We start from the raw sequence: 23880 nt of genomic DNA on the forward strand, positions 1-23880 counted from the left end.
AAGCTATAAACCGGATTTGAACCGAACGGGGTTTTGAATCAAATTGTACTAGGTATATCATGTCAAATATATGTTTTTTAAACGGTTTTATTTAGCTTGACTTGGCCGGCTGGTTGGTTGGATGGCTGGCTGGCACGAATTTTGTAATTGAAATTTAAGTAACTTCCCGATAAGCTACAAGCTTGAAACTTGGAATATAGTTCAGAACCTGATGACAATGAAATAATAAGAAAAAAATCGCAGCTAGGTGGCGCAAGGATCGAGATATTCACAAAAATCTTATTTGTGATCCGATCTGGCTCATATTTGGAACACATAATACATACAAGAATAGAAAGCGACCTATGAAAAAAAAATCGCCGCTAGGTGGCGCAAGGATCGAGATATTCAGAAAAATCGTATTTGTGGTCCTATTTGGATCATATTTAGAACACATAATACATACATGAAAAGAGAGCGACCTATGATGTCCGATTTGGCTCATAATTGGAACAAATATTACATACAGTCCGGTAGAAGTGACATCATAATATTTTGGAGTTGGAGGAGGGAGAAGCATACGTGGCGCAAAGTCGAGTAAAGTCTTTGGTAGGATTATGTATTGAGGGCTTATATTGTAACAAATTGTCAGGAAAGATTCCTTGTAATGATGAGTCACTAAATGAAATAAGTAGAATAAGGAATAATAGGCAATTAAATAAAGACTAAAAACTTGAAAATAAAATAATTAAAAAAAAATTGTTAACCGGTTTTATTGAAAACAATACTTACATGAAGTAATAATAATACGAAAAGCTTGAAAATAATTAGGTAGGACCTAGGTACTTATCATCACACTCCTTATCAATCTAGGACGTTGATCAGACAATTAATAAAAGCGTTGGACGCGTCAAATTTCTACTGATAGTCATAAGTAAGACCAACTGAACCTTAATCAGATTTTGCTACGCCTAACACCTTTAGAAATTTCACGCGCCCAACGCTTTTATTTGATTGTCTGATCAACGCCCTAGATTGATGAGGAGTGTGTTGACTAGTACCTAGGACTTACCTAGTTATTTTCTAGCTTTATATATTATTATTACTTCATGAAAGTATTGTTTTCAATAAAACCGTTTAACTTAAAATTTTTTTTAAATTATTTTATTTCTTATTCTTTTACTATGTCTTTCTATCTCATTAGAAAGAAAAATTCGTTGGACTATTAAATATTAAAATTTGAAATAAAACAAATATTTGTATCTTTTTAATTTATATCAACAAATCAGGTGAAAAATGTCCCATTTGAATTGAATAGAAGCGGGCTACTTTTGAACTAGTTCATGTATCGGCGCAAGGGTCTTATGAGTGCTTCAACCCACTAACGGACTGGTTTGCAGCCATGCTCTATACGAACGTCTGAGCTTAAATAGAACAATGAGTATTCAAATCTCTACACAAGGATTTTCGACCTACATATCTTTGCAGAAATAATACTAATTTGTATGCTTCTATGTACATATATATTTATTTACATTGCTTAATTTGGGCGATTTTGGTCATACTTTTCAGTGTCAATTTTGTGGTATTAGCTTTTCAATGATAGACACACAATCGGAAACAATTTAAATGCAAATGCTGGGGCCTTATTTTGTAACTCGAATGGAAATGCATTTCGAATGTGGTGAAATTACTTACATAGACTTTTGTGGGAAAAATTTACTTCGAGTTGAGTTTCATAATAAGGCGCTTGTTATCAATAATCACGAAATCCTTATCTTTGCTGTATAGAACTTGGAGCCTAGAGCCAAAAGGGTAAATGACAAGATCGTGTTCGAATTGTACATTAAAAACAAAGTTTCTTATGACGGACGGAAAATAATGCATTGTGGTCTAAAAATAAACTGTGCAAAGTTTCGCTCGAACTGGAAAACACTTGGCTTATTAACCTTAAAAAAACCAACCGGCAAACGTTGCCCTGTCCTGTATATGAAAAGTGTACTACACTTCCCTCTTTCACTCTCCATACTATCGAATAGACTATAACTTTATTACTTTTTCTTCCATTTCTCCTTCTTATACCTGTCCTTTCCTAATTGCCTTTATCTCCACTGCTTTCACATTCTAATTTTCACTTTCACTGACAAACCCATTCTCACTTCCACTCCCACCCTCATTTCCACACCCTCTGTCGTTCCCATTTCCGTAACTGTCTTTTCCACTCCCAATCTCCCCATAGAAATTACTTCGTATATGGAATCTAAATACCAATTATTAGATACCCCTTTTAAAAAATTAGACAGGCATTGGGAATAAAAAGTTGGTTTCATTAACACTCTAACTCCTTCCCCCACTTCCACGGTCTCCACCTCTTCCACCCAAACAACTTCATATGTGACCCGGTCTATGAAAAGTTGGCTTATGACTCAAAAAAGAAATTGCGAGAAACAATTGTTAAAGATAAACAATGCCTTTCTTCAGCTTCTTAGTAGTAGTAATTTTTTTTTTTTTTGAGTCATAAGCCAGCTTTTCATAGACCGGTCAAATATATGGAATCTGCATACCAAATATTGGATACCCCGTTCACGTTTTAACGGAGACATCGCGAATTTACACTTTTCTCCCACTCTCACTCTTTTTGATTCACTTCTACTCCGTCTTTCACTCCCATTTTCACTTCCATCCTCACTCCCACTTTCACTTCTTCTACCTCTCACACCGACATAACTAATAATAGAAAAATTAGTGTAAGGCGGGAATATCCTCTGAAGAGATTATAGGCCGATTTTTCCTACAAATTGGCGGGACGGGACCTACTTGTTTTATGCTAGATGTGTTTTCACTGAGAGCTTTTCATGGCAGAAATACACGCGGGGTGCTTGCCAAACACTGCCGAGGGGCGACCTCGCTTAGAAAAATCTTCTAATTGAAAAAGACTTGTTTCTAAAATTGTAGCTTTGCCCGGGGTGTGAACCCAGGACCATCAGCACGCTACCATCACCCCTGATTATCGAGATGATCTTCAAAACCCGAACTCAATATTCCTAATCTCGATTCTGCACTATGCAAGATTATTGCCTTAATTGATGCTTGGCTTTCAATATAAAAGTTAACACGGCTGCAGCTTAAGTTATTATCTTCCAGGGTTTATACCGCTTTAGTTATGGCTAATATTTCCGCTTGGAAAACGCTAGAGTAATCTGGCATCTCTTTGTTTCAGGATCAGCACAATATATCGCAGACCCTACTGCTTTCATCACTTTGGAACCATCTGTGTACACATGTATCGACTCGTCCGCCATTTTAGTGCCCTTGCGCCAACCATCCACCTCAATTGTGGCCTTAAGATATCCCTCGAAGCGCAGATAGGGAATCAGGTAGTCTGTTCGTCCTGTGATTGACGACGCTATATTACTATGTTTGGCGCTCAAGTTGCCCGAGGCATTGAGCCTGGTTGCAGTTGTTAACGCTATATTCTTTGCTACCAGGTCTACAGGTGCAATGTGTAGAATGGCATACAGTGCGGGGGGTTTTTTCAGGGCTCCTGTAATGCTAAGCATGAATAGTCTTCATACCGCCTCTAATTTTTTAGGGTAGGTTGTTTTTTGTGTGGCTTTCCACCAAACAAGAACTCCATAGTACAGAATAGGGTTTACAATCACTGTAAAATCCTAATGAGAAAGAGAGAGCGACAACCCCACGTACACCTCAACATTCTTTTACATGCATAAAGTGCCGTTGAGGCCTTCTTCACCCTATCCTCTGTGTTGAGCTTCCATGACAGCTTACTGTCTAGGATGATTCCTAGATATTTTGTGCAAAGTTTCTCCTGTAGGGTCACCCCTTCTAACTTAGGTCTGGTCCAATTTGGGACCTTGTGCCTCTTTGTAAACAAACCCATAACCGTCTTCTCCGTGTCGGCTGTGAACCCGACATCCGAAGCGCCCGATCCATCAAAGAGGTAATAGTTGGAAGGCACTTTCCACTTATGACAATTGCAACGTCATCTGCGTAAGCCGTAAGGTTTACGGGTCCCTCATCGAATCGCCTGAGTAGTCTAATCTCACCCAATTACTCTCCTTTACATGCGACTTGGACGATTATTGCTTATGGCCACAAAATTATAATTACAAATAAGCTCTATCTGCATGTAGATGATATTAACTTTTGATATGGATCATATCTCTCAAAGGTGTGTGCGAACCTCGATAAACTTCAGCGAAAAGCATTGCCCGCCCTAAAGGAACACATAAATATATAGAACTATTGCAACTATTCTATTTAAATATATTGCTTCATTATCCACTATCTATCTTTGCAGATGCTCAACAACAACAACAACAACAGCACCAGCAAATGAGTGGTAAACATCAACCCAATGGCAATATCATAACAGGGCTTGGCCCACAACAACAACAACATATACGAGCGCCACGCCCACCTATACGCACTGCTTCTTCAGCGCCTACAAATAGTAGTGTTGGAAGTGGTAATGGTGGTGGTGTTGGTGTTGGTGCCAGCACTGGCGGCAATATAGGCATGCTTAGCAATCTCGTGGATCAAACGCCATCAAATGGCAGTAGTAGTAGTGGCGTTAGTAGCGCACCCTCTAGTAAAGGACACTCACATCATCATTTACATACACACGCACATGGCAGTACGGTTGTTGATAGCATCGGCATGACAACAACAACATCAAGCGGTATTGCTGGTAGTAGCAGCACACATTTGCAGCAACAAGTACCACAAGCGGCGATGGATGAGATGCGCGTCTGATAGGTATCGGTGTTCGAGCTGGAATTATAGTCGTCTTGGTGAGTGTTAAACTAACGAACTTTTGTTGTAGGTCTTATTTGAATGTTTCAGTATTGAAGTTAAATTCAAACCCCTCAAACATTATCGGAGTGCTAATAATTTAGCAATCAGCTAAGGGTACAGTGCCTCGGTAGTATACTCTGGTTGGTCTATCGCGCTCCCTATTTATTTAGTTGGAGCTGACATCGGTATGCCCTACTTTTGTAGGTTTCCTTCGAAACTCCCCTTTTCCAACCAATATTGAGGATATACTTCTCCATTTGTTATGCCATGCGTTCAAAATCCACCCTGGTGTAGCCAATCCTAATCCCTAATGTAAAGCACTTAAATGACTCCGAAGAGAGTCATATAAGAACAAATTATGAGCTGTTTATGAGCGTAATAGGGGTCTCATCGGACTCACATAATGTTCAAAAGATCTATGCAAAAAGGCTCGCATCGAACGATCATTGCGTGAATGAATATACACTCATTCCAGACTCATAATAGACCCGATAGTGAGTGTAAAAGGGGCGAATTAGGACTATTTCCTGACTTTTTTTGATTCTTAATGTTTGCTGTGAAATATTCACATATGTATATCGCGTTATCAAGAAATCAGTTTTATTACATGAAAGTCAAAGAAAATCTTGTTGAACTTATTCACAGGCTAATGAGCAGCGGAACTGTCAGTAGATAGGGGCGACAGCGATGAAAAAAAAATACAAGTAAAACGCTTCAGAGAGGAATGATCTCCCCTCTACGCTTTTTGAATAAATATCATAGCCGGGGGTATGGAGGGTATCACACGAAGTAAAATGTAATTTGGTTTTAATGACGCCACTTTAGATCACTGAAATGAGACTAATTTAGATTAGGTGTGTTGCTTTTATTTTTTGATAGCTTCAAAAATTTTACGGATCTCGTTAAACAGAAATCTGCCATGTAGGCTTAATCCTATGAGAAAGAAGAAAAGAAATACGGTTCCTTAGTTCTTATTTTGAAATACTTTGAAAAGGAAATTATGCTGTCTGTATAAAGTGGAGCGCAGGTGAGTTGCGGATAAACCCAAACAAATGGATCTAATAGTGGAGCTGAGCTAGGCTGTCCGATTATTGCCAAGGCCTTTTAGTGGGGTGACTTAATCCAAAGTTCAAAAATGGAGCAACTAAGGATGCTTATGCAACTGCGCATTCTCGTTATCGATTATCTCGTTAAGTTTTAGAGTATGGTGATTTCTAGATTAATTTTAAACAGACAAAAGTTTTGTTTGCATATTGTCTACCAGTCTTGAACCGAGTTCCCTACCCAACTTCTTTGAAAGTGGCCGAACCTTTTCATTCGATGCAGCCGACTATCTCGCCAACAGACCTTAAAGAACTTTCTATTTCGTCATATAGGAAAAGCTATTTTGTTGTAATTTAGGTTAGGTTAGGTTAGGGTGGCTGCCCGAGGGCACACTTAGGCCAGTATTATTAGGCCCGTTGTGATACCACGGAAAACACCATTACCTTTCCTCTTCGAACCATTTTGAGGACCTGATGAAAGCTACCAGGCCCTTGACGTCATGCTCCACAACCTGGCTCAGATTTTCAAGAAATGGAGCTCCCAGAAAGCGCTGCCGTGCTCCGCTTAGTGCTGGACAGTTGCAAATGAGGTGAATCACCTCCTCATCCTCTTTCCAACTCCTACAGCAACGACGATAAGGCGCTCCTAACCTTTCTGCATGCCTACCTATGAGGAAATGACCCGTTAGTGCCCCCAAAAGTGTGGAAATTGTGTCCCTTCTTAGGTTGTACACTTGACGGGATCTTTTAGGATCCCATTTATGCCAGGTTTCTTTCGCTGTTTGATACCCCGGTGTTTGTAGCCATCTTTCGTCGGCTTGACGGTAGATGTGCTCTTTTAGCCGTAGCTTGGATGTGGACAGGGGCATACCTAAGCGTTCTTGTCCAGGAAGAACCTGCCTGGTTGTACCCTGCCTAGCGAGTTCATCTGCCCTCGTTCATTCCCTCGATATCCCTATGTCCAGGGACCCATGTGAGGTGTACACGGTTCTGTTGAGCCATCTCTTGAAGAGATCGGCGACAGTTTAGTGGGAGCCCAGAGATTTTATGGCAGCTTGGCTGTCGCTGAAGATAAAAATTTCTTTGCCGACATTGTATGTCCCTATCCTAGCTGCGGCTTCCATTATGGCTGCAACTTCTGCCTGGAATACACTGCAGTGGTCGGGTAGTCTGACGCAGGGCGGGTGTTCAAGGTCCCTTGAGTATACTCCACCTCCATCTCTACCGTTTGGCTTGGAGTCGTCCGTGTATATGGAAATGCTGTTTCTCATAGCAAGGCACTTATCTGACTTCGTCCAGTCATACCCAGTGTTTATATTAAAGTTGGTTTCCACAACTGTTGTGGTGGCACAGCGATCCGTGCTAGGAGGAAGAAAATTGTATTTGCTTAGTATACTTGAGTGTCCTGTTGTATTGTTGTTCCAATACGACAACTCCCTTAGACGCAGTGCTGACGTTGCCGCTGCTCGATGATTGTTGTAATTTAAATCAAGATCATTTTGTTTTGTCTCTTTTGCCATGGCGTCTTCGACTTCAACATTACTTGAGGAAGTTCTATGTACAATACCACCAAATTTGACAATTGAACTAACTCTTTCTCGTTTTGTAACGTTTTCTTGGCTTTTGGCAGATATCTTAAGTGCATCTTTTTGCTGCCGATTTGCTACCTTGGTCTTCCAGATGAAAGTTCATTAGGTCAATTTTATATTTGGGCTTCGAGTCTAGAATCTGGGACTTTGAAATCGTTTCTCGACTATGAATTTCTCTTCTTTCTGGTCTGGTACCCTTCTTTTCGTATTGGGTTCTTAAGTAGTAATTTAATTCTATCCCTAGTACGTCTGTTCACATATGCGTAGCAGTTATACAGGTAGCTTCGCTGATTAATTAGGTAGTTTAATAATTATCATTCATATTTCGTCCCCTGCCCCCGAACTCCAACAATCGCTAACGTTAAAACTCCATCAATATGCAACACTTAGAACCATATGTTCCTAAGTCCTAAGTGGGAGTATTAGAGTTAGGCTGTTATTCCTTGTGACCATGTGGTACTAAATATTGCATATTTTTCCGCGCACTTGGTACTGTTTAACAAATTTTTCAGCAACAGGGTTTTAGCGTAAGTTAATGTTGGAACTCGGATACTGGTATACAATCTTAGAACCGGAGCTCGACCGCACTTCTTCCTTTTCCAGTCTGATTCGCTGCTCTTCACCTTTCCTCTTCGGTTGCTCCAGAAGACCTCTTTGATGCATCCCTTTAAGGCTTGTGTAGGCCACGTTGACTTTTAGCAGAATCACTCATTCCACTTCCTGAAAAAAAAAACATCATTTCGGTATTAGCTCAACCGTAGCATCAAATCCACGTTTGCTGGAGAAGCTATAATTTGCGCTGGCAATCCCATGAAAGAGTTGCGCTACACAACTTCTTAAATCCCTTAATGCTTCTAATGTGTTCTACTGCTTGACGGCACTTCAGTTACGCAAGCACTCTACGTTCGTTTCATGTTTAGTTTCACGCATATACCTCACGTTTATGACTCATATATCTGCTAACCTTATTATATCTGTCACTTCCGCAGTGGACCTCCTGACAAACGATGTCTACATCTTAGACAACCGCCTATATTTGCCACAAATTGATTCAATTCTTTATAGTGTGCAGCACCATTTAAAAAAGGACAGAACTTTGAGATGGTGAATGTGCTGTGTTTTTGTCATCCACAGACCAAGTTCAACTGATTGAGCTTATTATTCACACCAAATTATCTGCAAATCGGCAAGTAAAGCTTGGCATATGCAAGCGAAGAAAGCTGCACTACGTACATTTCAAAGGTCAGTGCCTCCTTTCTGCAATCTCTCAATACATCTTGCAAATATTTTGAGACCTTGTTGGAGTATTCCAGGAGAGGAGGAGCATTTTTGGCGCCTCTAGCACCTTTGCTGTGGCATTTTTGTTAAAGTGGCATCTCCGAAAGCTATGCGATCGTTTGTTGGGACGGAAGAATAATGCGCAGTATATGTCTCCTTTCCCTTTCAAATGAGAACTCTCCGTGTTTTCTTCCATCAGGAAACATTCTTACACCTAGGCATTTGCTGTACACATGCAACCAAATACCTGCGCAGTGAGAGGGTTGAGTTCTTTAGACATTTTTTCATGCCCATACAAGAAAGCGAGGTTTTGCTGGTATCTCTGTTACATTGTGAGAGCATCTACAAAGTTTTCTATGCCCACATTTATCACGTGTTCGCAGAGTGATCGATCCACTTCCATGAAAAGTGATTTTCAGCTCTTCAGTTTACTTGTTGGTGGCGCCGAGTGGTTTTTCAACTTAAATTAACTGAACTTTACTTAACTTAGTTAAACTGAAGGTTAATACACTTAATTTTTGTTTTTTTGTTTTTGGTTTCCTGTGAGAATTGAATTTTTTATGCATAAGAAGAGCTTTTAAGCCTCAGCTCGATTTTAGAACTGCTTTTGAAGGGCTACCTGCTGAAACCTATCCTAACACAACTTGCATTATTTCTGCACTTATGCCCGATATGGCTGCCTAGGGCCTAGGCATAAGCGTAGCTATAGAGCTCGCCTCTGTATCCAAACTTAACTCTGACTTAACTTAAATTAACTTTCTAAAATTTACTTACATCAACTTGGCACGAATCAACGAACATTTTTACCGCTCTCGCATCTTAGGTTGAAGACTAATACTCCAAACGAAATTTGCATAAGAGAGCAGCCATCACTTTCGTTCCAACACCAAATGCCACACCGTTAAATAACTATTATGGGCACATCAGCGCTGTCTCGTAAAAGGCGTTCCTCCTTGGTCTTTGAGGCTGCTGCACTTTTGTGACAAGTCCAACGACTCCTCTTTACGCTACTACTTGCTGAAGAAAGCCTTTTATGCATTCCTTTTACCTTCGTTGTTTTGAATGCAAAGCTCACTTTACTGTCGTGATTCCATCCTGTTTGGCCACATTAATGTGTGTGTGTGTATCTGTGTGACTGGCTGTTTGACGGCTGTCACTTAACGAGCTTTAGCTGCTTGTATTCATTGGCCAACACGCCTAAATTTATGCAATGCATCTCACTTGAATAATAATTTGCAATGGAAATTTTGCATCAAAAGCACAAAGAGAAAGTGTTGGGCACGTTTAAGGTGTGTATATGTATGAGTGCTTGCGTGTGTGTGTGTGTGTGCACGTTAAACTATCTCCACAGATGCATAAAAGGGCTTGTGGCTAATTTATTAACATATTCCAGTAAACGTTCGTGTGCAAGTGTTGCGTAAAATATTTACATATTTACAAGTACTTGTAAGCAGATTGCATTGCTCTATTGGCTAGCCAGTTACAACTATATCTGTGTATGTGTTTGTGTGTTTGTTTAAGTTACCTATGCATGTATTTACAGTAACTTTTGTATCTTCATACTTACCTTAAAGGCGCGTTCAGCTTACTTCCAACAGATTTGATCATTTTGCATGGTTGACTAAAATCGTCACAAGTGCCAACCAAAATCGCATCACTGCATCACACAACATCGAGCATACGCCTCACCCTACACATCCTCTTCTCCTTTTCAATATACAACATCTTAAGTGTTTTTTTCTATCCATATCCTCTTAAAATTTTAGCTCGTTGACTTTCAAAACAAAGGCAACTATTGAAAAAAAAAGTTTGCTGGAAATGGTAAAATTATGATCTCCTTAGAGTTTTCTTTTCTGCTTTAACACACCGTTAACTCTCAGTTGTTGCCAAGCTTGCTTTTAATGTGCTATGTCATTTCTTCGTCTTCTTCTTTACCGACACCTCTTCCTTTATATCGTCGCAAATTTTATTTAAGATATGCACTTGATTTCCAGCTATTCAACTATGCATCATCTCTTGGCATGTTGATGTAAAATTCATTAGTTTAAATGACTCGGAAAAAAGTTCGAATGTGATGAAAGCTGAGTTACGGTAATGATTTTCATATAGAGTAGGGTTAGCGCGTACTTTAGCTGGTCATCTCTTAAGCTTGCTTTATCAGATATATTCAATCTACCTTTAGATACTCATATTATGTTCGAAGTATGTAAATACTGCTTGAGTAACAAGTACTCGTGTAGGGGCCACAATTGAGCCAGAGGGTTGGTGCCAGGTGCAGAAATGGCAGAACATTATATACACGTGTATACGGATCGTTTCAAATTAATGGAAAGGGTTGTGTCTGCTGTCTGCGATCCCGCAATCGATGATGATGGAATATATGTCTCCCCGCCCGATTATGACGAAGTTAGAATAACAATAACCAGATTGAAAAACCACAAGGCCGTGGGCGCTGATGGATTGCCTGCGGAGCTATTCAAGTACGGCGGCGAGGAATTGGTAAGGCGCATGCAGCAGCTTCTTAGCAAAATATGGGCGGACGAGTGCATGCCCGGCGGTTGGAATCTAAGTGTTCTTTGCCCAGTCCATAAGAAGGGGGATACTGCAAAATGCACCAACTATCGTGGAATCAGCCTTCTTAATATCGCATATAAGACCCTTTAAAGTGTATTGTGCGAAAGATTGAAGCCCACCGTGAACCCGCTGATTGGACCTAATCGGTGCGGCTTCAGACCAGGTAAATCTACCATCGACCAAATTTTCACAATACGCCAAATCCTGGAAAAACCCGTGAAATGAGAATCGACACACATCACCTCTTCGTCGACTTTAAAGCCGCCTTCAACAGCCTATATGCCGCTATGTTTGAATTTGCTTTCCCCGTAAAACTTATACGGCTGTGCAAACTGAAGTTGAGCAACACCATCAGCTCAGTCAGAATTGGGAAGGACCTCTCCGAACCGTTCGAAACTAAACGAGGTTTCAGACAGGATGACACCCTGTCGTGCGATTCCTTTAATTTGATGCTGGAGAAAATTATATTAGCTGCAGTACATAACCGCACTGGAACAATATACTATAAAAGCTTGCAATTACTGGCATATGCTGATGATATTGGTATCATCGGCCTAAACACCCGCGCAGTTAGTTCTGCTTACTCTAAACTGGGAAAAGAAGCGGTAAAAATGGGTTTGATGATGAATGAGGATAAAACGAAGTACCTGCTGTCATCGAGCAAAGAGTCAGCGCATACGCGCCTTGGCAACCACGCTACTGTTGGCAGCCATAATTTCGAAATAGTAAAAGACTTCGTTTATTTAGGAACCAGCATCAACACTAGCAACAACATCAGCACTGAAATCCAGCGAAGAATCAATCTTGCCAATAAATGGAAGTGTTTCTATCGGAACCCGCCTATGGAAGCTGAGGTAGAGGGCGGCTCCCGTTCCTTCGGAAGGACCAGGTGGAAAGCGATTTAAACTCCCTTGGTGTGACCAATTGGCACCGGTAGGCGGAGCGACTGGCGCGCCTTGTTGGACGGCCATAACCCTTTAGACGGTTAAGCGCCAATTACGTAAGTATGTAAGTAAGTTGTGTCTGCTGTTTATTATGTCTACCCAGAAATAAAGAGATCCTACAAGCTGCCAGATCATTGGAGGGATTTTTAGACGGAAATTAAGGTAGTGAAGAAAGCAGCAGAAATTCTGGAGGAAGCGTGCTTAAGCTGCTTTCGTGTCAATTTATATATTAATAGTCAGGCTGCCATTAAGGCAATTATCTCACACAGTACTTCATCAAGAAGTGTTCTGGAATGCAAAGAAGCATTGGAAAAACTTCGCTCACGACGGACCATACATTTTTACTGGATTCCCAGTCATAAAAGGATAGAAGGTAATGAAAAGGATGATGAGTTGGCAAAGGAGAGTGCCCTGAGTCGACGATATACGTCCCAATCCGTTTGGGAGAAATCAAAAGGAGACAGGAGTTGCGTATGATCCATCAAGCAGAAAAGGCGTGGACAAAAACGCGGCTGCAAAATTTCTAGGATCATGTGCAAAGCCTACTATAGTTAGACTCACAAAGTGGTTCATATCTCTGAAGATAGACAACTTAAAGCTCACGATGGGCATAGTGACTGGACACTGCCTTTTGGCGTCACATGCATAAAGTTAGGCCTGCCGAAAGAAACGGTTGAGCACGTTCTGTGTTCATGTCCTGCGCTCGCCAGGTGAAAGCTCCAGCTAATAGGGGAGGCAGAGTTGCCAGATATCGAGGCAGCAATTTAGCCGAGTCCTAGAAAACTGCTAGTATTTACCAAGAGGACGGAGTTATTCTAGAACACATGTCCTGGCGCATGATTGGCGTTCTTCCGTTTGGTCGTCAAACAAATGCTGATAACATTATGGACACATTCAATCTATGTGATGTCCTTATTGACCTACCAGTTCAACCTAACCTAAGTACTCATGTAGTTCCATGTGTTGCTACGTGGTTGACTGCTTGGGTGGCGAGGAGCGGTGGCAAGCAGGTATGCTTGCTTTCCAGGTTAGCACGTCATCTTTCACCACCATCTTCGCCCACAGCCACATGAACGAAATAGTGTTCATACCTGCATGTGTTTGGATAAAAATAGAACAATAATTAAAAGGGCAAAAAAAAGGGGATAAATAAGGCCTGTCCTCTCAGGTCGAGCTCTCCCATCTTTTTCAGCGTAACTTTTTCTTGACAAAGCAGAAAGTTTCTTAAGTTTCAAGATACATATGGCAATATTTGGATAGGGAAAGTACGAGCTAATAAATCTGCAGTAAGAGTACTTACGGACGGCTTACCATTACAATAACGTATACGAAAAAGCTTTGTCTGCACAAGTCATCGGCTTTTTAAGGCAGTGTTTAGGATTGCAAATGTGATGACTTTGACTTCCGGCTGTAGGAAATTTTCACAGCCTAATGTATTTTATCAATCATACTCTACAAGTCACTTATCGTACCCGTCCTGCTATATGGGGCAGAAGCATGGACCATGACAATAGCAGATGAAGCGGCTTTGGGAGTGTTCGAGAGAAAAGTTCTTCGAAGGATTTATGGGCCTCTACGCGTTGGCGATGGCGAGTACCGAAGAAGATTTAATGACGAGCTGTACGAGCTATACGCAGACATCAACATAGTCCAGCGAATTAAAACGCAGCGGCTGCGCTGACTAGGCCATGTTATGCGAATGAAAAATGATGCTCCGGTCAAGAAAGTGTTTCTATCGGAAACCGCCTATGGAAGCAGAGGTAGAGGGCGGCCCCCACTCCGTTGGAAGGACCAAGTGGAAAACGATTTAAACTCCCTTGGTGTGACCAATTGGCGCCGGTTGGCGGAGCGAAGGAGCGACTGGCGCGCCTTGTTGGACGGCCATAACCGTTTAGACGATTAAGCGCCAATTAAGTAAGTAAGTAAGTAAATATATTTCCAAATATTTATAAGGTCAATTAAAGTGAAGTGATGAAGATGTTGACAATTCAGCTTCAATGGACTGAAAGGCTTATAAATATTTGCTTTAGTCCTTGAACAAAAGTCAATCGTCCGTAAATAAACTAATGCGCAAAGCAATATTCAACTGTTTCACTATGTATGTATGCGTAATATTTTGCTTTCTCACTCGATTTAATGCATACAGTAAAGAATTTTGCATTAATCGCACTGCAGTACTAAGTACGAAACAAGAGTAAGACAAAATCGCATCTAGCGAAGAAAAAGTAACAAAAGAGAAGCACCGTAGTGAGTGAATTGAAATAGCAACTGAAGCGCGTTAAAGTCAAGTTGATAAAGAAATCAGTCAAGAGAAATTTTGCAAGGGCAACATAGATGAAGTGAATAACATTGAGGCAGGGGCGTAGCTATGGTACACAGAAAGAAATGACTTTTCAAGAGAAGAAAAACTATTGGTCGCAAGCTAATAATATTCATTAAAAATTACAGATTCTCAATCATGTACCTTAGCTAAATTTAAATAGAAAATTTTGCTCGTGACGCTCACTACTTTGTTCATACGATTATGTTGACAGAAATCTGTGCTATATTAACACCTTCATTGTTGTTTTAATTTTGACGAAAACTTGTTATATTAACAATTCTTACTGGTTTTCTTAAAGTGATATTTATAAGTTAGTTCAGCCCTAGACTTAAAAACGCTCTATCTTCAGTAGTTGTTTAATCGGTTTTTGAGGTTAAGACCGAACCAGGACCAGTCAGCTCAATTGGGTAGTGTAAAGTTATGTTATCACCAAGATACGAGCTGGACCCGTGCGCATCTTGCGCAACAAATTTAAAAGTCTCATATCAAATATCAACAGAAATCAGCTGTTCTATCAATCAATCATCTATCAATAAAAACAATGGCGCTTGTACTGCCATCTGCCGAATGCTAGCAACTGCCGGTAATGCAGTGTTAGTTCTAATCAAATATTCACAATAGTGCCATAGTACAAATAGATTTATTTGTGCACTCACAGTCGTTTATTTTTACAAATTATTTTAATAAAATATAGCTAAACAAAAGCACTACGACACTAAGCCTAAAGCTCGCTAATAGCACGAATCTCCATTTTTACAACTAAAACTTTATAGATTTGGATTCCAAATAAAAGCGAAAAAGGGGTCTGTACATAAAAACAGCAATTAGAAATAATATATCAGATAACAACTTACGTAGGATGGATTACAGCCCTCATAATCCGGTCATGTGGTGGGAGCGCGCTCCGGCTACCACACCAAGGATCCTAGCTTACACCCCGAGAAATGCTACGTCAAAATTTAAGAAACAAGTTTTTTTCATTTAAGAGAAAGCTTTCTTTAGCTGGGTCGCCCCCCCCCCCCCAAGCAGTGTGCTTCTGCCATGAAAAGCTTCTCAGTGAAAATTTGTCTGCCATGCAGATGCCATTCGGGGTCGCCATGAAACATGTAGGTCCCGTCCCGCAAATTTGAAGGAAAAATTAAAAGGAGCACGACGCAAATTGGAAGAGGGTCGGCAAAAAATCTCTTCGAAGATTATCGCGCCTTACATTTATTTTTAATTTTTTTTTTAGGGAGGGAACATTTTTGGTACTCTTTTTTTACTATCTTAGTAATGTTATGTGCAAAAAAATCCAAACTCCATGATGTCCACATCGGAAATTTAGACATGAAAGACAAAAGAAACAAAAACAGAAATAAGAAGTAAAAGTAGAGGAAGCTGGAAGGAAGTCCAAAAAGTTAAGAGAACATGAGTGAGAGTTAAAGTAAGAATAAGGGTAATGGCTTGAGACAAAGTAGTAAAAAAAGGTTGACATGAAGATTAAGAATGCGGATAAGATTAAGAGTAATGTTGGAAAAATAAAAGGAAAAGCAGGATGATTTACGGAGGAATGAAAAGGATAAGGAAATCGAATGAGCCAATTAAAGTAAACTAGAAAATTCTAAGGGGAGAGGAAATATGAAGGAAATAACATAGGAGTGGCAGGTGGATAGATAGAGAAAATCAAAACAATGTTTGTCGGGTTTGATCATTTGGCTGGGTGTATGTTGTCTTAACGTTTTCAGGGTTATTTGAAATTAAGTTCTGATAACCCAGAGTTTTTTTTTTTTTGCCATCAGGTAAGTCTATGAGCTCTGATTCGTTGAAATATCGTTGCTGCAAAATCTCTGCCGCTTTCAATTTGTACACCAGCCACCTCTTTTTGCTAAATGAACCTACCTCAACGCTAACATTGCAATTGAAAAGATGGCTGGTGTCATGTTTGGACAAGGCATTGGGTATGTCGGGATTGATTTTGGATAAGTAAGAGTTTAACCTATTACAGCATCCAGGTCGAAGTTGAGTCAGAGTAACACGCGTTTCTCCGGGGTGGTTGCTTTCCTCAACTGCGAGCTTAGGGTATTTGTCTTTAAAAACGGGGTTCACCGCGCAATCTCTAGCGTATTTTTCCGACACCTTCTTATGGATGTCTCTGAGTGGCTTGTCATGCTCTTGAATTCTTAAGTGCCGGATTTCTTCATAGTACTTACGGAGATGACTTTTTAAGTTCTTGGGAAGTATGGTCTGTTCACTCAGATGTTTGTTGAGGTGCCCATATATATCCAGCCCGTCGCTACCGACACCATTCAGAGCATGAAGAGCCGCCATGTGTATCGGAAATGATGTTACTATTTGAATCCTTATAAAGCTTAATATGCCACCTACTTAAATAAATGCCAGGCACGATAATTTCCCAAAGAGATTTAAGCCGAGGTACTTTTGCAATTTTTGTCATGATAATTTTAAAATTTTCCCACAAATTGACGGAATGTGTATCTACTCTGCACGGAAGTTTTCTTGTCTCAAATACAAGCTGAGTATAACCAAACCTACGCCCTGTTTCTGAGCGTTACCGGTAAAATAGTACCCACAACATTATGTAACCGAATATCGTTACCAGTTCTTTATCCGCGATTCTGGCCCAAGTGGTAACGCTGTCATCACCAAAAACTCACCAGTGTCTGTGGAGAAATTTGAAAGGTAGTTTTCTGTGCTTTCACGGTTGCCACTTTGGGCCGTTTGGGCCAAAAATGGTCCCTTCCAACCACATTTGGTCCGCTGGTCCCTTTTCTTCAATTTTGATCCTTTTTAGGCAGTAGCCACGATTGGTACTTTTCTTTCTTTTTCACTCAGTTAAAAATTCACAATATTGCCCAAAAGTTCGCCACGCTTTCGTTAGCCCCCATATAATTTTCAATTTACTTCAATGGAACTCTCTGGCGGCCACCGTGGTGTGATGGTAGCGTGCTCCGCCTATCACACCGTATGCCCTGGGTTCAACTCCCGGGCAAAGCAACATCAAAATTTTAGAAATAAGATTTTTCAATTAGAAGAAAATTTTTCTAAGCGGGGTCGCCCCTCGGCAGTGTCTGGCAAGCGCTCCGATTGTATTTCTGCCATGAAAAGCTCTCAGTGAAAACTCATCTGCCTTGCAGATGCCGTTCGGAGTCGGCATAAAACATGTAGGTCCCGTCCGGCCAATTTGTAGGGAAAAATCAAGAGGAGCACGACGCAAATTGGAAGAGAAGCTCGGCCTTAGATCTCTTCGGAGGTTATCGCGCCTTACATTTATTTTATTTATTTTATTTATTTATTCAATGGAACTCTCACCATAAAATATTGCTCAGTCAATAAAATGTACCAGAACAATATCATTTAACCTAGGATATATTTATGCCTGGCATTAAAATGGAAAGTGTTGGCAAACACATTGTCGTTAATTGTTGATGAAATAACCGACTAATCAAAAAAAAAAATCTAATATTTAAGAATTCATGAGCTTAACACCGGCTTATAATAATTGAATTTCAATTATTATGTTTTTCTAAGAGAATGAAACATTTACTGGCATATTTCTATGGAAAACCGCCAACGTAATCATCATCAGGCAATCTTGTTTTATAATAATACTAGCCTTTACCCGCGGCCCCGTCCGCAAGGAGAAATTTAAATATATGGGCTATTCACGTTAGCCTGCTTATCAAGTTATCTGTTTAAAATTTTGTTTTCTGTCTAATGTATTTTATTTTTGTAATTGAGTAAAAAAAAGAACTAAATGAGCTGATAACCTGATAGGATCCCAAATGATCCCGAAATTATCCAGAAAAAGCTACGAAATAACCCCCACGCTATCGCGGACGGATCCCGAAAACCATCCAGAAATGCCCCGAAAGGGTCTCAAAAAGTTCCCGGAATATTCCCAAAAAAAACCAGAAATGACAACGACACGATTCTGGACGTATCCAGAGAACCACACAGAAATGATCCCTGAAGGTGTTCCAAAATGATCCCGAAAAGGTTCCGAAATGACCATGCCGGGCTCCCGGGCGGATCTCAAAAACCATTCAGAAAATATCCAGGAAGGGTCCCTAAATTATCCCGATATACTCCAGAAAAAGTTCCGAAATGGCTCCGAGGGGATCCACGACGGATCGCGAAAACCATACAGAAATTATTCCGGAAGGGTCCCAAAATGATCCCGAAATAGTTCGGAAATTACCCAAATGGGATCCCGCACAGATCCAGAAATGATCCGGGAAGGGTCCAAAAACTATCCCGGAAAAGTAATCAAAAATCCCGAAATGGCTCCTACGGCATCCCGGACGGATCCAGAAATGACCTCGGAGGGGTCCCCAAATGATCCCAAAATGGTCCCGAAATGACCCTGATGGATCCCGCAAACCATCAAGAAATTATGCCGGAAGGGACCCCATATGATCCCGAAATAATACACAAAAAGTCACGAAACGACCCCTAGAGGATCCCCATATGATCCCGTATTAGCCCCGAAAAGGTCCCCAAATGACTCCGACGAGATCCCGCACGGATACCGAAAACCATCCAGAAATGATGCCGGTAGGTACCCCAAATGATCTCGAAATAGTCCCGAAATGACCCCGTCCGGATCCCGGACGGATCCCGAAAACTATTCAGAAATGATGTCAAAAGGGTCCCCAAATGATCCCGTATTAGTCGAGAAAAAGTCCCGAAATGACCCCGACGGGATCCCGGACGGATCCCGAAAACCATACAGAAATGATGCCGGAAGAGCCCCCAAATGATCCCGAAAAAGTCCCCAAATGAACCCGACATACTCCAGAAAAGATCGCGAAAACCATACAGAAATGATACCGGAAGGGTGCCAAAACGATCCCGAAATAGCGCGGAATTGACCCAGATGGGATCCCGCACAGATCCAGAAATGATCCGGGAAGGGTCCAAAAACTATCCCGGAAAAGTAACCAAAAATCCCGAAATGGCTCCTACGGCATCCCGGACGGATCCAGAAATGACCTCGGAGGGGTCCCCAAATGATCCCAAAATGGTCCCGAAATGACCCTGATGGATCCCGCAAACCATCAAGAAATTATGCCGGAAGGGACCCCATATGATCCCGAAATAAAACAGAAAAAGTCACTAAACGACCCATAGAGGATCCCCAAATGATCCCGTATTAGCCCCGAAAAGGTCCCGAAATAACCCCGACGTGATCCCGGACAAATCACGAAAACCATACAGAAATGATGCCGGAAGGGATCCCAAATGATTCCGAAAAAGTCACGCAATGATTCCGACGGGATCCCGAACGGATACCGAAAATTATCCAGAAATAATGCCGGAAGGGTCCTCAAATGATCACCTAATAGTCCCGAAATTACCCTTAAGGGATCCTGGACGGATCCCGTAAACCATCCAGAAATGATCCCGATATAGTCCCCGAAGAAGTCCCGAAAGGACCCTGACGGGATCTGGAACGTATCCCTAATGACCCCGACGGGATGCCGGACGAATCCCAAAAAACAATCCAGAAAAGATCTTGGGAGGGACCCCAAATGATCCCGAAAATGTCCCGCAATTATTCCGACGGGATCCTGAACGGATACCGAAAACCATGCAGAAGTGATGCCGGAAAGGTCCTCAAATGATCACCTAATAGTCCCAAAATTACCCTGACGGCATCCCGGACAGATCCCGAAATCCATGCAGAAATGATCTTGGGAGGGTCCCAAAATGATCCCGAAATAGTCTCGGAAAAGTGCAGAAATTACCCTGACGGGATCCCAGACGAATCCTGAAAACCAATCTTAAATGTTGCCGAAAAGGTCCCGAAATGACCCTGACGGGATCCCGAAAGAATTCCGAAAACTATCCAGAAATGATGCAGAAAGGCTCCGCAAATGATCCCGTCGCGTATTAGTCGAGAAAAAAGTCCCGAAATGACCTCGACGGCATCCCGGACGGATCCCGAAAATTATCCAGAAATGATGCCGGAAAGGTCCCCAAATGATCCCCTAATAGTCCCGATATTACCCTGATGAGATCCTGGACGGATCCCGAAAACCATCCAGAAATGATGCCGAAAGGGTTCCCAAATGATCCCGTATTAGTCGCGAAAAAGGCCCGAAATGACCCCGACCGGATCCCGGACGGATCCCGAAAACCATCCAGAAATGATGCCGAAAGGGTTCCCAAATGCTCCCGTATTAGTCGCGAAAAAGTCGCGAAATGACCCCGACGGGATCCCGGACGGATCCCGAAAACCATCCAGAAATGATGCCGGAAGAGCCCCCAAATGATCCCGAAAAAGTCCCCAAATGACCCCGACGAGATCCCGGACGGATCCCGAAAACCATCCAGAAATGATGCCGGAAGAGCCCCCAAATGATCCCGAAAAAGTCCCCAAATTACCCCGTCGAGATCCGGGACGGATCCCGAAAACCATACAGAAATGATGCCGAAAGGGTTCCCAAATGATCCCGTATTAGTCGCGAAAAAGTCCCGAAATGACCCCGACGGGTTCCGGACGGATCCCGAAAACCATACAGAAATGATGCCGGAAGAGCCCCCAAATGATCCCGAAAAAGTCCCCAAATGACCCCGACGAGATCCCGGACGGATCCCAAAACCATTCAGAAATGATGCCGGAAGAGCCCCCAAATGATACCGAAAAAGTCCCCAAATTACCCCGACGAGATCCCGGACGAATCCCGAAAACCATCCAGAAATGATGCCGAAAGGGTCCCCAAATGATCCCGTATTAGTCGCGAAAAAGTCCCAAAATGACTCCGACAGGATCCCGGACGGATCCCGTAAACCATCCAGAAAATGATGCCGAGGAGACCCCAAATGATCCCGCTAAAGTCCCAAAATGACCCCCGACAGGGTCCCGGACGGATCCCGTAAACCATCCAGAAATGATGCCGGAAGAGACCCCAAATGATCCCGCAAAAGTCCCAAAATGACCGCGACAGGATCCCGGACGGATCCCGTAAAACCATCCAGAAATGATGCCGGAAGAGACCCCAAATGATCCCGCAAAAGTCCCAAAATGACCCCGACAGGATCCCGGACGGATCCCGTAAACCATCCAGAAATGATGCCGGAAGAGACCCCAAATGATCCCGCAAAAGTCCCAAAATGACGCCGACGGGATCCAGGGCGGATCCCGTAAACCATCCAGAAATGATGCCGGAAGAGACCCCAAATGATCCCGTATTAGTCGCGAAAAAGTCCCAAAATGACCCCGACAGGATCCCGGACGGATCCCGTAAACCATCCAGAAATGATGCCGGAGGAGACCCCAAATGATCCCGCTAAAGTCCCAAAATGACCCCGACAGGGTCCCGGACGGATCCTGTAAACCATCCAGAAATGATGCCGGAAGAGACGCCAAATGATCCCGCAAAAGTCCCAAAATGACCCCGACAGGATCCCGGACGGATCCCGTAAACCATCCAGAAATGATGCCGGAAGAGACCCCAAATGATCCCGCAAAAGTCCCAAAATGACGCCGACGGGATCCGGGCGGATCCCGTAAACCATCCAGAAATGATGCCGGAAGAGACCCCAAATGATCCGCAAAAGTCCCAAAATGACGCCGACGGATCCCGGACGGATCCCTAAAACCATCCAGGAATGATTACGGAAAGGACTCAAACTGACCCCGAAAAAGTCCCGTAATGATCCCCCGAAACCATCAAGAATTTATCTCTCGAAAGTACGCAAATGATCCCGAAAGTACCCAGACGGGATCCCGGACGGATCCCGAAAACCATCCAGAAATGATGCCGGAAGGGTCCCAAAATGATCGCGAAATAGTCTCGAAATGATTCCGGAATAGTCCCCGAAAATGTCCCAAAATAACCCCGACGGGATCCCGGACGGATCCCCGAAAACTATACAGAAATGATCCCGGAAGGGTCCCAAAATTATCCCGAAATAGTCCCGAAAAAGTCCCGAAATTACCCCGGCGTAATCCCGGACCGACCCCCGCAAACCATCCATTTGTAAGCCCTCGACTTATTTGACCCCTTGATTCTGTGATATTGGTGAAGACCAGTATACGTAAAGTTATAATGTGTAAAAATTATTGAAAAATAATTTCTCGAAGGGGTCGTGGGACACCACCCCTCTTTCCCATGTTCGAAAAAAAATTTCTCTAGTAGACTACTGTCTGTGTCCAAAGTTTCATCAAAATCCGTGTAGCCATTCTGGCGTGATTCAGTCGCAAAGACGAAAAAATATAATAATTAAATTATAACTGTTCCTAGGGGGCGGGGACCACGCCCCTTTTCAAAAAATATATAGTTAGTAAGATCCTTCTAGACTATTGGCTATATGTGTGCAAAATTTCATCCAAATCGGTTCAGCCGTTCTTGCGTGATTGAGTCACAAAGACAAACGTCTGGACAAACATCCAAACATCCAAACATCCAAACATCCAAACATCTTCACATCCAAACTTTGCCATTTATAATATACTAGCCTTTACCCGCGGCCCCGTCCGCAAGAAAAAATGAAATATATGTGCTATTCACGTTAGCCTGCTTATCAAATTAATAAGTAAAAAAAAGAACTAAATGAGAAGATAAGCTGGAAGGCACGCTTTCATGAATAGTACAATACAGTTTTTTCGAATAAAAAAAAATACATTTTGTTTTTAAATTAAATTAACTGATATGAGAGAAGTGAAAGAATTACTACTCATAGAACAAAGGAGTGAAACTACAATTAGCTAAAACCAAAGAGAATTTTTTAGATGAAAATAGTTTGTATTTTCGGGTATTTAGTTGGTTAAAATATTACAAAAAGTGTTTTTATTTATTGTTATAAGAGGTCGTTACAGGATTCATTTAAAATACTCAAAATTAGAACGAAAAAGCTGTGTTAGTTTGAAGATAAAACATACCGAATTTTAACTGCGAATAATTAGCAGCAAATCCACGGCCATAAAAGCTCATAATTTAAAAAGGCATGTGTGCTGAGCTACCGGATGCGAAGAGACCTAAAATGATCAAGGAAGGGTCCAAAGATGATACTAAAATTCACGGACAGATCCCGAAAATCATCCAGAAATTAACCAGGAGGGGTCCCAAAATGATTCCGAAATAGTCCCGAAAAGTCGCGAAATAACCCTGATGGGATCCCGAACGGATACCCGAAACCCATCCAGAAATGCTGCCGAAAGGGTTCCCATATGATCCCGTAATAATACAGAAAAAGTCACGAAATGACCCCTAAAGGGTCCCCAAACGATCCCGAAATAGTCCCGAAATTACCCTGATGGTGTACAGATCCCGAAATCCATCCAGAAATGATGCCGGAAGGGTCGCTAAACGATCCCGTATTAGTCC

The 23880-nt window shown here is 42.0% G+C and overlaps 1 protein-coding gene across 2 annotated transcripts in view; it reads left to right on the forward strand.

The window, feature by feature from the left end:
- Positions 1 to 23880, forward strand: part of Nlg4 (Neuroligin 4) — a 735191-nt gene that overhangs the window by 653378 nt on the left and 57933 nt on the right. For both annotated transcript variants that reach the window (XM_067789474.1, XM_067789484.1), the window contains exon 12: positions 4301 to 4793. In XM_067789474.1, the coding sequence (XP_067645575.1) occupies positions 4301 to 4755 (455 nt within the window). In that variant the 3' untranslated portion in view covers positions 4756 to 4793. The remainder of the gene's footprint in view (positions 1 to 4300; positions 4794 to 23880) is intronic.

Source organism: Eurosta solidaginis, chromosome 1 (assembly GCF_040869045.1).
Source record: "Eurosta solidaginis isolate ZX-2024a chromosome 1, ASM4086904v1, whole genome shotgun sequence".
In the NCBI taxonomy this organism is placed as follows: domain Eukaryota; kingdom Metazoa; phylum Arthropoda; class Insecta; order Diptera; family Tephritidae; genus Eurosta; species Eurosta solidaginis.